Raw genomic sequence first — 14,063 nt, 5'->3', positions numbered from 1 at the left:
AAAAAAGAAACTTGTACAATTTCTTCTGTTTCCATCTGTTGGTTACAGCAAGCCTATCCTATGAAGTCTTTCCCTGGAGAACTTAGATGGCTAAAAATTTGTGATGAAATCCTGCGTACAGTACATTTATGAATTTTCTGCCTTGATTATATTTCACCATTGAAAGCACAGTTATCCTTGCTAAATTCTGAAAGTTATCACAGGGTCTGTTCTCTTTACCACCGGATCAGTGTGTACTGTTGCTATTTTCTCTCATGTGTTGTAACACTCTTATTTGAATAACACAGCGGAATACAAATTCCCATCAAAGCACGATCCTTTCTGTCTGTTTCTGCCACACAACTATCTTCTGTAAATCCTTTTCTGTTGTAGGTATTGAAGGAATGTGAATTAGAAACAATCTCCTTCACAATATCAGAGAAGTGAGCCACATCTATAGCTTCAAAAGGCAGTGTATGACTTATCTCCTAAAGCAACAATAATGTACGCCCTACATTTTGATTACATTGTTAACATTACCTTTATTTTGATTGCATTCTTAACACGATCTTCCCTCCTTCCATGTCAAACCTATTCAAGGTGGTGTGGTGTGAATTAGCAAGGGCCAGTTTACTATGTGACACACCAGCCAGTAGCATCTATCTGTAGCATGTACTTGAGGTTGTGAGTAAAGCGTTATCATTGATTTTCATGTTAGTTATGTTGACAACGTGCAACTGTTGTAGTGCATTGTGAGACCATAAAGCAAACATGACGAGTATTATTATGTTAACAAGTGATAGTGAGAGTTTCCTGAGCATATAAAATTTTCTAGGAAGAGGCAGAAGCAGAAACAGTGGCCCAATGTGGTGCTTAACCTATCATTTCTAATTGCCAGAGGAGTCAGTGGTTGTGGTGTTGGACACACACACACACACACACACACACACACACACACACACACACACACACACGCATCTCACACATCCAACTGCACTCTCAAGCAACTGCAACCACACTGTGAGCAGTGCGTGATGGGAGTGGTGATAGGGTGAAGCTAAGGAGGAGGCAGGGATGGGGAGGGGGAAGGATAGTGATAGGGGTGGCAGACACTCCTCCTCTACCATTCTGCCCACTCCACCCTTCTGTTTACCGCCACCCAGTCGCCACTCCAATCATGCACTGGCGCTACTGTTCGCAGTGTGATTTCAGTTGCCTGTTGCTGCAGTTGCGTGTGTGAGGTGCGTTCGTGCACACGCATGGTTTGCAGGAGAGCTTCTGTAAAGTTTGGAAGGTAGGAGACGAGGTGCTGGCAGAAGTAGAGCTGTGAGGAGGGGACGTGAGTTGTGCTTGGGTAGCTCAGATGGTGGAGCACTTGCCCGCGAAAGGCAAAGTTCCTGAGTTTGAGTCTCGGTCCAGCACACAGTTTTAATCAGCCAGGAAGTTTCGTATCAGCACACACTCTGCTGCAGGGTGAAAATTTCATTCTGACATGTGTGTGTGTGTGTTTTTGGCGAAGGCCTTACTGGCTGAAAGCTTTATTTATTTGTGACAGTCTCTTTGTTGTGCCCATCTGTGACTCAGCAACCCTGCTATACAGAGAGTGGCAACTTTCCTTTTCATAATATTGTTACATTCCATCCTGGGTATTCCATTATATAAATGTTGGAAACATAGATATGAACTTATAGTGGACCCCATTACATAAATACACAGACAGATAGAAATTTGTACACCACCACAACTTTTAATAAATGAGTGGCAACTTTCCTATTCATAATACTGCTAACATGTACAGCTCTTTCATAAAACACAAGAGTGGATGTTATGCTTCTTATATTCTGGTATTCTAAAAGTGTGTGACATTTCCAGTCAGGTTCCCCAAACAGTGTTCATGGAAAAGTCAGGGGTGCCATCACATTGTTCTTATCTGAATACCGGCAACAGCAAGAGTTTTTGTTGATCTATCAGTGGCAGCAGTTGACCCATGTGAAGGGAGACATTTTATAGTCACTATGTAGAGTGTGGCAGTATGGCTTGCTGTCAAAATAATGTGAAATTCCAAACAAAGAAATGATTTCCAGGAATCTTCCTTCCTGCTCAAAAGAGTTGCCAACCTTTATGTAACTATGCCTTTATTTGAAATTGGAATTGCTACTTGCTCAGTTTTAAGAGCCAAGAATGGAATCTTATCTAGTTTCACATATATCTGTGTCTCATGAACACTCTAATTTCACATATATCTGTGACTCATGAAAACTCTAAACAACTTAATTATCATGTTTTATTATTTTTTACTGTAATCTGTTCATAATAAGAATAAACCTGATGTAAACAGTGCACTATGTATCTTTTTGCGTTTGTTAGAACCTCATTGGATTTCTGTTTGACGTGGGACTGCAGCCAGGCTGTCTCAAGTACTGTCAAGTATGATAATAAGGGTACATTTTGTGCTGTGCGTTACGCGCAAATTGATATAGCGATAATATGGGACGACAGCTTTACCGCCGCATTTAACTTGGACAGCACTGGCTGATCAGCTGGTACAGCTAACCTGCAGTGATGTGGCCAGCTGCAGTTCACACGTAGAAAGAGATGAGCGGGGGAGCAATACAGCTTCAAATGTCATTTAATTTTTAAGCGGAATGAAATAATACACTGCTGATCTCCCACAATGCGCTCCTTAGATGACTAGATGAAAACCTCAACATGTTATCGTTTTTAGCTAACATACTATTATAATTAAAAACAAAAATGATGAAAATTCCTGACTTAACCACAGGGTAATTTTTCTGCTTAAACTGTGTGTAACGTAAGAGAGTATTGAAGGATTTCACCATATAGTTAAATATTGAAGCCACTGAAGGTATTACTTACAGTCAGTCATCTGGTAATTTCTTAGCTCTTTGCTTATCTGAATCTGAGAAATACATTTGAGTTCTGGAAGTGTCACCTGCTACATTGATAATGAGCCTATCAACAGAATCCATGAAGCCAGCCAGGCTTCATTTCCTTCATGACAAACCATTCTGTATCCTGCCAGCATTCGGCAGTGATGTGTGAAAAAGATGCGTTCGTTATTTCCAGTATGTCTGTCAGCTTAACAGTCTTGTTACTTCTTGGGCCAAATCCGCAGCATGGTCTGGATCAATTCTGTTGGGTTCATATTGTAATGGTACAGTAGCAAATGTATAAATACAGTATTTGTATGATGTGCTCGATGCTGTGAAAATGATTGTTTTTCATGTTTCTAAGATACTTATCTACCTCTCTGATATGAAACAATGGACATAATCCAAATAAAGAGGATTTGGTTTTTCATTTTTGCCTTAACAAATGAAATTGTTATATTTTCTTAATTTAAACAACTTTTATAAACAGTCTTTCATAAAACATCAATAATTAAGAATTTGTATTTGAAATGGAAACAGGAAATTCGAGTCCAATATGTAATTAGAAAAATGAAGACTTGCATTATTCATAAAAATGATGATGAGTTTTATAGTTATGAGATATAGGTATTTCAAATTGAACAGGGGGGGGGGGGAGGGGGGAACGATACTGAGGAGATTTGAACCAACGCACAAATAACCGCATTCGGTTCGTATTCCATTACACTACCAACTGTGCTACTCATTCAGTGTTGGTTTATCAACTGCAGTAAATAAGTGCAGAGAAAACTTCAAAGCTGGTTGTCTCCATAAATTTATGAAAAACATTAAGAACAGCCTATTTCTCAGCACTTTTTACCATGTTCCACTACAGAATAGAAAGCGGCCTCAGCCATTTTCATACTGCACATTAATGGCACGACAATCAGAGCACAATTCTGCAGAGGCTGTGACTGTACACGATTTTTGAAATAAAAACTACATAGCTAAACCGTAATTGAGAAAAATGTTGATGGCTGTTAATACATTTGAGTATCTTAAAGTTCCATTAACGTAACTTAGTAATAAGATATCTAATAAGTAAGTAGGACCTACTTTCAAGAGCGTAACAACTCCAGTGTACATGTGCTATGGCTTCTGAGCAATCATCGCATTTGTGTTTGTTTACATCAGGTTCATTCTTATGATGAACAGATTATAGTAAAATGAATATTTGAGATCTGAAATACTTTTATCAATTCAGAACATGCTTAAAAGAGTACTGAAAAACTTGGTAAAGGTAGACAGAAAGAATGTACAATGATTAATCTGCAGACTTTGGTCTTTCTTATATGGAGCAGATGTATCAGCTGTCTAATTTTCCTGATTTTCTAACCAAGTATCATAGTTCTTGCAAAATTCTTGATTCTTATATCATTGCATTTGGTGTTTCAGGATGGATTAAAACGTTTGAAGATTATTATCAGGGACAGACTCGAAGCATTTTAAACAACATGGTGAAAAAACTGGGAGAAGATAAGCGCCGTAAATTTATATGGGCTGAAGTTTCATTTTTCCAATTGTGGTGGAATGAAATAACGCCTGATATACAAGAAGAAGTGAAAAGGTATGTTTTTAGTGTTTTAGTATCGCATTTTGAAACTTATCTTGTAAAGTTACAAATTACATTTGGGCTCTCTTTCTCTTTCAGACTGATTGAAAATGGTCAACTAGAAATTGTGACTGGTGGATGGGTTATGAATGATGAAGCCAATACCCATTATTTTTCTATGTTGGGGCAGATGATTGATGGGCATAATTGGCTGGAATATAATCTTAACATAAAACCCAAGTAAGTGATATTTATTATATGGTCAATACCCAAAGACTTGTGTGTGTTGGATGCATAAACTGTATCACTATCATAAGCCATTCAGTATCTGCTTCTGGACAAATATCTTCTTTAAATTTTTCCACCTGTCAGTATTCATGTTGCTCCTGCTCATTGTAAATTATTTTAGTCACAGTAGAATTTAGTTTCAGCTGCACATTCATGCCTACTCTTCTATTTGGTTTTGAAATGTATCCCCAATCTAGGCAAGCAGTAAAGTGCAAAATTATAGTTTGAGTTTGTTTCATTAACAAGTATTCCAGGGTAAGGATATGAAAATTCCTGAGAACAGTTTATGTTATAAGGAATGTTATTGTTTGAGATGCCTCTTTCAATTCAGATTTCTTTTTTTTTTTTTTTTTCCTTGCTCTGGGTGAGGTATAATAGAAGCTGTAGCAATGGCTTATGTACTAATGCAGATTGAAAAAATGTCTTGTTTCTCAAGAGCAGTTAGCACAGGTTTGGTTGAAGCACAGTCAACAGATTTTTTAAAGTGCTAGAATCCCAGATAAAATGGTAATTTATATCCACAACTTGGAACTGGTCTGTGCTTTGTAAATGTCTAAATCAAGTTTTCAGTGGCCTGATTAAGATAATTTTTTTTATACTACATTGGTGATAAGTTTAGTGAGTCACAGAGAAGAGACTTTTATGTCTATAACTCTTTCACACTAGTCTGTCTCCTTTCTTCTGAAGTAAAATAAGTATAGCATTGATGCAGTTCTGGGGACGTGCTTCCTCCGGTGTTACAAAGGTGACTTCAAAAACTAAGTTACACGATATTATGCCAGACCAACTAACTTTTATTCACTGCTGTCCTACACTACAAAGTGACTCACATACGTGATACTATTTTTTCAACAATGTCATTATGTCTCTGTAAACAGTGGTTGGAACATAGCTCTCATATGCCAGCACTATTTTGAAAAATTTAAGCAGAATCTCAAGGAAACTTTATGTCAAAGTAATCTTCTACCCACCTACAGAGACTTTTGCTCTTCTCAGTTTGCCGGAGGATGATCTGGGATTGTGGAAGGGTGGAATGTACAAGAACCTTGCCAGCGTGGCAAAGTCTACGTGGATCAGACCATGCACACCATGCATAGAAGGTGCGTTGAATGTGATTTCACAGCCCTGCAAGTCAGCAGTAGCCAACCATAGTATCTCCACAGGGCATTCCATGGATTATTATGCCACAGAAATCTTGACTCTGATGAGAATCTGTGGAAATAAGTGTGGTGGAAGAGCTTATTAATCATGATGATGGCTTTCTTCTGGGTAAGGTGTGGGATGTTGTGATTGCTCTATCTTCGGAAAGAAAACATTTTATAGCAGATGACATGCCCAGTGAAACTTAATTTTAAGAATGTGACATCTGAATTTTAACTCTACGGACCTGCATTCTGACGGAGAGGATACATGTAGGATCACCATTAAGCATGCACCTATGTGCCAATCTGGAGCAATACTTGGAGTGAGCCTGAAACTTGACAGAGGCCACTCATGTAGTGGCTGCCTTCTTTCATGTGTGTCCGCTTTCCTGAAGATGGGTAGATGCCTGTTCAGTAATTTCAGGTCCAAAAGTCTGGATGATTGACTGATATGTCTATGTAACATCACTCACCATGGCGTTGCTACGTTGGTACTGCGAATAGTTGAACTAGCCATCTCCAGTGCAAAAAGCTTACCTGATGATGGCTGAATGGTTAACTCCACACGAGTGTATGGAACTGTTCCTATATCTAGGTCTATTACAGGAACATGAGCCATGAGTGAGGCAAGGGTTTAGGAGCAGGGGTAGAGTGGGGATGGACAAGGACATTGCGTCGGTTCGTGGGTGGCAGAATACCACTGTGGGAAGGGTGGGCAAGATAGTAGATATGTTATTCAGGGCATGACGAGAGGTAGTTAGAACCCTGGAAGAGAGTATGATTCAGCTGCTGCAGCCCTGGTGTCATTGAGTCGTGAGAGGAGGGCTCCTTCATGGCTGCACAGTGGGTATGTGGGAAATGGCAGGGGACTGAAGAGACAAGGTAAGGGAGATTGGTTTTTGAACTAAGGTTGGGAGGTACTGTTGTGGCCTCAGTGAAACCTTTGGTATATGTAGAGGGTGACTACTCATCACTATATATAAGATTACCATGGGTGGCTAGGATGTATGGAATGGACTTCTTTGTGTGGACTGAGTGGCAGTTGTTGAAGTGGAGATATTGTTAGTGGATGGTATGTTTCATGTGGATAGAGGTACTGATGTAACCATCCTTGAGGTGGAGGTCAACATCACCGAAGGTGATTTGTTGATTTAAGGAGGACCAGGTGAAGTGAATGGAAGAGATGATGTTGAGGTTCTAGAGAAAAGTGGATAGGGTGTCCTCGTCCTTGGTCCAGGTCACAAAGATACCATCAGTGAATCTGAACTACATGAGGGGTTTGGAAGTCAGGGTGGTTAGTAAGGATTCCTCTAGATATCATATGAATAGATTGGTGTAGGATGCTGCCATGCGGGTGCCCATTGTTGTACCATGGATTTGTTTGCAGGATATTCCTTCAAAGAAGTAGTAATTGTTGGCGAGGATGTAGTTGGTCATGGTGACTAGGAAGGTGCTTGTAGGTTTGGAGTCATCTGGGCATTGGGAAAGGTATTGTTCAGTAGTGGCAAAGCCATAGGCATTGGGAATGTTAATGTAGAGGGAGATGAAACAATAGTGAAGTGCAGGGTGCCAGGTGGTAATGGAGCAGGAATTGTGGAGAGTCTGTGGAGGAAATGGTTGGCATCTTTTATATAGGAGGGAAGGTTACGGGTAACAGGCTGAAGTTGTTGGTCCACGAGAGCAGAGATTTCCTGAGTGGGGCACAGTAACCCGTCACGGTGTGGTGTCTGAGGTGGTTGGGTTTATGGATTTCAGGAAACATGTGGAAGCTAGGAGTGTGGTGAGTGATAGGGGTTAGGAAAGAGAGAGACTCAGGGAAGAGGTTCTGGGATGGGCCTGAGGATTCGAGGAGAGGTTGCACATCCTACTGGAATTTTGATATGGGGTCACTGTGGCAAATTTAGTAGATAGACGAATCACTTACTAGTAAAACAAGAGTTGAAGAGAGCCAATATGAATCACAAAATAAAAAGGTGTGTGTTGAAATGTTTCCCCAAGTAACTTGAATAAAATGCGGGTCATGTAAACTTTAAATAGTGATCGTCATTCATATTACTTCTTCAGTTTATGTGCACTGACAGTAGACTGTGTGTAGTCTATTTCTTCTTCTAACACGTACCATGCAATAACTTAAAATAAGTTCTTGTGAATTAGCACTTCCTTGCACCAGTCCCTTCTCTTTTTATTATTTTTCATATTAAATCTTGCAACAACTGTACACAAATGAGTTTGTAACTGTGGATTATTATTTATAGCAACAGCTGGTCCATTGATCCATTTGGACACTCTCCAGTTATGGCCTATCTCTTAAAGAAAATGGGGTTTTCAAATCTCCTCATCCAGCGTGTCCATTACTCTGTCAAGAAACATTTAGCACGCAACAAACAATTGGAATTTCGCTGGAGGCAACTATGGGGTATGTTACAGTGTTAATATTTATTCAGTACTTGAGTAATTTAATTAGCCGTAAGTGATGTCTTCTCAGCTTACACCATCTGTATACAAAGACTGATAATTTTGTGTAAGCTATGTGACGATGAAAATTGCTTCTATTTACAGAAAAGCAGAATGATTTGTAGCCAATTTTTGTGGTGGGTTATGCCAGAACTAATTTATTTGATGTAATGCTGCAAAAAGTGACTGATTTAGTAGAAATGAGATGGTTTGTAAACAGTTTTTGATGTTGCTGAGCAACAGTCATACAATAACTTTTTTAAATGAACACAACACCATTTGACTGTACTGACATTTATTTAATTATGACCCAGGTTTTGGCCTTTTATGCCATTTTCAAGTGATTGAGTTTATGTCATTAACATATATTGAAGGACATCGAGCTCAAAACCTGTTTTTATTAAATATGACATGCTCCCACTGTTATTTACTGATTTAACACGATGATTTTACATTTGTGGGGAGGAGTATTTTCCTTAATTTATAGCCAATTTTGAGCTTGATGTCCAGCAATGTATGTTAATGGCATAAACTCTGTCACTTGAAACTGGCATAAAAGGCTGCAACCTGGGCTGTATTGAAATAAACAACAGCACATTCAAATGGTGGTGAGTTTGTTTAAAATTAAAAAAAAAGAGATTGTTTGTTTGTATTCTTTGAAGTAATGTTCATTTCCTAAAAAGAGCATATAAATCAGTAGAAAAAAGAAATAGGTTGAGGAAATTTACAAATTCTAGTTATATTCCAGACCTTGAAGCCTAGAAAGATTTTCTTGTAGTGATTATCGAATGGGGACACCACAAAAGTGTGAAATCAAATGGAGCAGATGACATTAGTATACACAATGAAGTATCCACTTTATTTTTGTGTGAGGTGTTAGATTTAATTGTTTCCAGTTGACCTAATGCAGAAGTTTATGAAAAAGTTTGTTTGGTTAGTCATTTGCATGATTTTCATTCAAAGATGAACATATCATACATGATATTTTTGTGAATATGGTACATGACACCCATTCACACATTACTGAGTAGCACATGAGCTTAAATTTGATAAGAATGAATATGTTACTGTGAATTCACTCTGAGAAAATTATTCATGGGTTGAATCATTGGAGTGGCTGAATTTGATGAAAATCAAATGACTGGTATTGAATCCTATCTGGCCACTGCTAGTGTTAAATAATAGACAACACTGTTTCAGTGTTTCTCCATCTACAAAAGTGGAAGTAATTTGTGCTAAGTTAATGAGCACTGAAATGCTGTGTGAAATTAAATTTGAAACTGTTTTGTAAGGGATTGCCAAATGAAAACAAGACAGTTGGATAAAAGTAAACTGCTTATTATTTCAAAAGTAATTGCCATAGTTGTCAATACATTTATCTCACCGTAAGACAAGATGGTAAGTGACTTCATGGAAAACTGTTGCGTATGGAACAGTGATTGTACCTAAGCTTGCACCGCTTTGTCTGAATTAAATCCAAGCCATGACTGTCTCTCCTCAGGACTCAAAAAATATGAAATTGCATGGAGAGAGATCAGGACTCCATGGAGGAAGTGTATGGGCTTCCCAGTAAAAGTTCTGCAGTTTAGTCAAAAACACCTTGGAAACTTGTTAACCCATTAAGAAGTCAGTTGCCCATTGCCTTAACTGGTAGAAACTTGAAAGCATTTAAATCTGGTGAACATATATAGATTTACATAGATTCTGCTAGATCCATCAGCCACTACACTGAGAGTCATCTTAGAGTGTGCATGTAATAGTCTTTGATACTATTCATGTAACTATTGCTACACTTAAATTTAGGTCTTTTTTTCATAAGCTATCAATTCTTAATTAAAAATTTGTTTATAGACTAGTGTGAGTTATTCATATAAAATGATGTTTGGATGTACTTAACATTTGCTTTGCCGCTTGTAAGACATTTTATGTTTTTGGACGAATAATGAAAGATTTTTATAATTGCACTTTGAACTCCTTTCTGAACCACAGATAACTTGAATAATAAGTAATTAAAGTTCATGCTTTCTTCTAGTATGTAGTTGTGGACACCACTATTCTTCTTCGATTGTGATGTATTACTTATGACAAACTACTTTAGTGAATATACATGATATTAAGGTGTAGTGAAAATGCCTAACTTGTTGAAAAGGCATCTGCAAGATGATTCTGGATGAACAACACATATTATTCTTATTGCACACTTTTGAGCAGGAATACTTTCTTTCTAAATGATGAATTGCACCATAAAATTGTGTAACGTGTCATTGATGAGTGGAAATATACAAAACTAGTTAAGAAGCTGATGTATAGCTTTCCAGAGCTAGAAATTACACAAAAAATAGAAGTTTCTGAACTTAAATGGAGGAAAATCCAGGATGGAATAATGTAAATATAATTTCTGAACTTAGTTATTTGTGCATCTGAGTAAAGTATTTCTTCCAGTTAAAGTTCTCTTCAGTATTTACATCAATAAATTTAGAACATTCCTCATCATTGACTGAGACTTGTTTATGTGCTACATTAATTGTTGGTGTTATTATATTTAGTGTATAGAGCAGAATAAACATTTTTCCTCAAAACTGAAAATCAGTTTCCAGATAATTTCCAAATAATTAATTTATTGCAAGTTGGCTCCTGTCTGGGATCTGTGACCAACTTTTGTTTAACAATATGGGAAGGAAAGTTGCTACTTACCATATGGCGGAGATGCTGAGTTGTGATAGGCACAATAAAAAGATTCACACAATCATAGCTTTCGGCCATTGAGGCCTTTGTCAGCAGTAGACACACACACACACACACACACACACACACACACACACACACACACACACACACAAAAGCACAACTTGCACACACGTCTGCAGTCCCAGAGAGCTGAAACTATTCAGCTCTCTGAGGCTGCAGACGTGTGTGCAAGTTGCGCTTGCGCGAGTGTGTGTGCGCGCGTGTGTGTGTATATGTTTCTACTGCTGACAAAGGCCTTAATGGCCGAAAGCTATGATTGTGTAAATCTTTTTAATATGCCTATTGCGACTCAGTATCTCCACTATATGGTGAGTAGCAACTTTCCTTCTCTTGTATTATTACATTCCATCCTGGATTTTCCATTGTTCAACTTTTGTTTAACAGTTATTCTGATGTTTTACCAGCACGAGTGGCTAGCTTGGTAACAGTTCACCCTCTGTGGTCATTACCTCTGTGGTTGTCCCTGTGCTACCTGTAATGGTCATTTGCTACAATAGGGGAATCCAGAATCCTTTTACCTTGGACTTTCTTCATTTTTATTGAAACAATAGTAATGTTTTTGAATTTGTGTAGCTTCCCAGAACAAAGGGGCATGGTAGCTCTTCTCCACAGTGAGAACCTCCATGTCGACAAATTTTATTATGCGGTTGGTTTCAGACAGTGCTTCTACTATCATGTCCATTTTCTACCTGTCCCAACCAGCAATACTATTTGTATTCAGTGATGTTAATATTGATCCAGTGGATATTGATTGATCCAGCCAGTCCATTATAATTTTTTCCACACATACATGTACATGGGGTATATTCCCAGCATTGCGAATGGGTCCTTTTTGCACTTTGCCAATCTGATCCCCGTTTTTAAATAGTCAGTATGCTGTTTTTCTGGTGATTCTGTCTGTCACCCTAGGGTTGTACGACAGAAAGGTTGTACTTGACATTTCTTCTTCTGACGTGACACTTTGGCAATTGTTTGGTTTCATAACACAGAACACATTCCAAGTGTTGCATTGGAGGTGCTGTAGCTCACATATTCATTTGAGCATGTTACGAGCATATTAATCATTCCTCTTTTGTAGCTTTGGGGATGATTTGACAGATTATGGAAATACAAGTTTGTGTTTCTTGGTTTTTGATACACACACTGTTTTTCATCAGAAGGGTGGCTGGTGTCCTTTTCTAGCTCGGTAGTAAATTTTAAGTTGGCATGGAGACTGTTTGAGTGTCATAGGAACTTGTCATGCTGTTTACCACACCACAAAGGTGTCGTAGAATGGGGTGTCACCTTGTAAATCTAAGATGGATACAAGTCCCATACCTGCCTTCTGAAATGCTCCATGAGAAAATTGTCAACCTCTGGACTAAGAAGACTCTCATGGTGATGCCTTCCAGGTGTTTGCAGAAATTGCCACTCCACATAATGTAGCTTGTGGGAAGGCAGGCATGAAAGAGCTTGGTGATGTCTTGCTCAAAAAAGGAGGCGATACGCTTCTACTTAGTTTGGCAGTTAAAGTAATGCACAAGATGACAGAGTGGTTTGGTGAAAAACAAACGCACAACATGTGAAAGAATTATGTATAAACAAAGGTAAGTGGACGGTGGGAAAGGAAATAGATGTCAGATTTGCGAATAAATCAGCGAAAGATGATCGGGAGAAGGCCCTGCAGTGCAGTGGACGGTAAATTGTTGTAGGCAAATTCGTAAATAAGCGTGGAATTGTTATATGCAAATAAAAATGGACCCATCTACATCTATGGAAACCAGTGCTAGAAAAGATATAGGGACAAGGTGTTGATTAATTGTGGTGATACAGATAATATTTCAGGCTGTTATGCCATGGTGGAATGGATCCATTCAACCACAGCATAACAGCCCAGAATATTTTATTAACTGTGACAATTCCAGCAATGAAAGTTTACCTTTTACAGAAAACAGATGACAGTTTGGATACATAAGAAGGAATGTTAGCCACATGGGCTAACATAGCAACAAAAAGAATCAATTTTTGACAATCTAATGTAATTGAATTGATAAAATGTACCCACCAAATGGCAGCAGAACACACATATAAAAGGAGGTTATAATTAGGCAAGGTTTCAAAGCCAGTGGCTCCTCCTGCACACATAATGTCAACTGGAAATATCACTTTGTAGTCCAATCCCAAATCTTTTGCAACAGCAAACCTGACATTGAACACTGCCTGGAACAGTTCTGGTGACGATCCCAACTTGATACACCACCATTACCTCAAAATCATCCCTTACAAGCCTTCCAACAATTCCTCACATTTCTTCACAACTCTTCATTAGGTCCCTACGACATGAACCTAACCTGTCCTCTGCAGAACTCCAGGCTTTATGTGCCCTAAAAGCTGATGACTCCATCATTATCCTCCCAGCAACAGATCTACCATTGTGGTATTTGACCAAAAGTAGTATGTTTGTGAAGGTCTAGGCCAGTTGTCTGACACATCTACATACAGTGCTGCCATCAGGATCCCATCCTTGTGATTCCAGCTGATCTGCAGTCCTGCGTTAAAACCACAGGCCCTTCACAAGGGCTAACACCTCAATCTATAGAACTTTTCACTCCACCCAAACCACACTTCCATCCACAAACCCAATCATCATGGCTGTTCTATAGTTGATGGCTTCAAAGCATCCACCAAATATATATCTGCCTTAGTTGATCAGCATCTGCAACCCACACTACATAGACTTCCCTCCTATGCCAAAGAACCAATCATTTCCTAGATTCTCTGAATTCTGTGCACTTCCCACTCCCACCACACATCCTGCTTGTCACCATAGGTGCCACCTCCCTCTACACCAACATCCGCCATGTACATGGTCTGTCTGCCGCTGAACATTTTCTCAGTCCGTACCCACCTGATTCCAAAGCTATGACCTCTTTCCTACTCACCTTAACCAACTTTATACTTATCAACAACTACTTCACCTTTGAGGGGCAG

General features: G+C 38.8%; 1 protein-coding gene across 2 annotated transcripts in view; it reads left to right on the top strand.

Annotated features, from left to right (window-relative positions):
- The window catches only part of LOC126340516 (alpha-mannosidase 2x), a 162,792-nt gene that overhangs the window by 51,756 nt on the left and 96,973 nt on the right, over positions 1–14,063 (top strand). For both annotated transcript variants that reach the window (XM_050001696.1, XM_050001697.1), the window contains exons 5-7: positions 4,305–4,476; positions 4,561–4,701; positions 8,147–8,307. In XM_050001696.1, the coding sequence (XP_049857653.1) occupies positions 4,305–4,476; positions 4,561–4,701; positions 8,147–8,307 (474 nt within the window). The remainder of the gene's footprint in view (positions 1–4,304; positions 4,477–4,560; positions 4,702–8,146; positions 8,308–14,063) is intronic.

Source organism: Schistocerca gregaria, chromosome 1, assembly GCF_023897955.1.
Source record: "Schistocerca gregaria isolate iqSchGreg1 chromosome 1, iqSchGreg1.2, whole genome shotgun sequence".
Lineage (NCBI taxonomy): Eukaryota > Metazoa > Arthropoda > Insecta > Orthoptera > Acrididae > Schistocerca > Schistocerca gregaria.
This window is presented reverse-complemented; position numbering and strand designations above follow the sequence as displayed.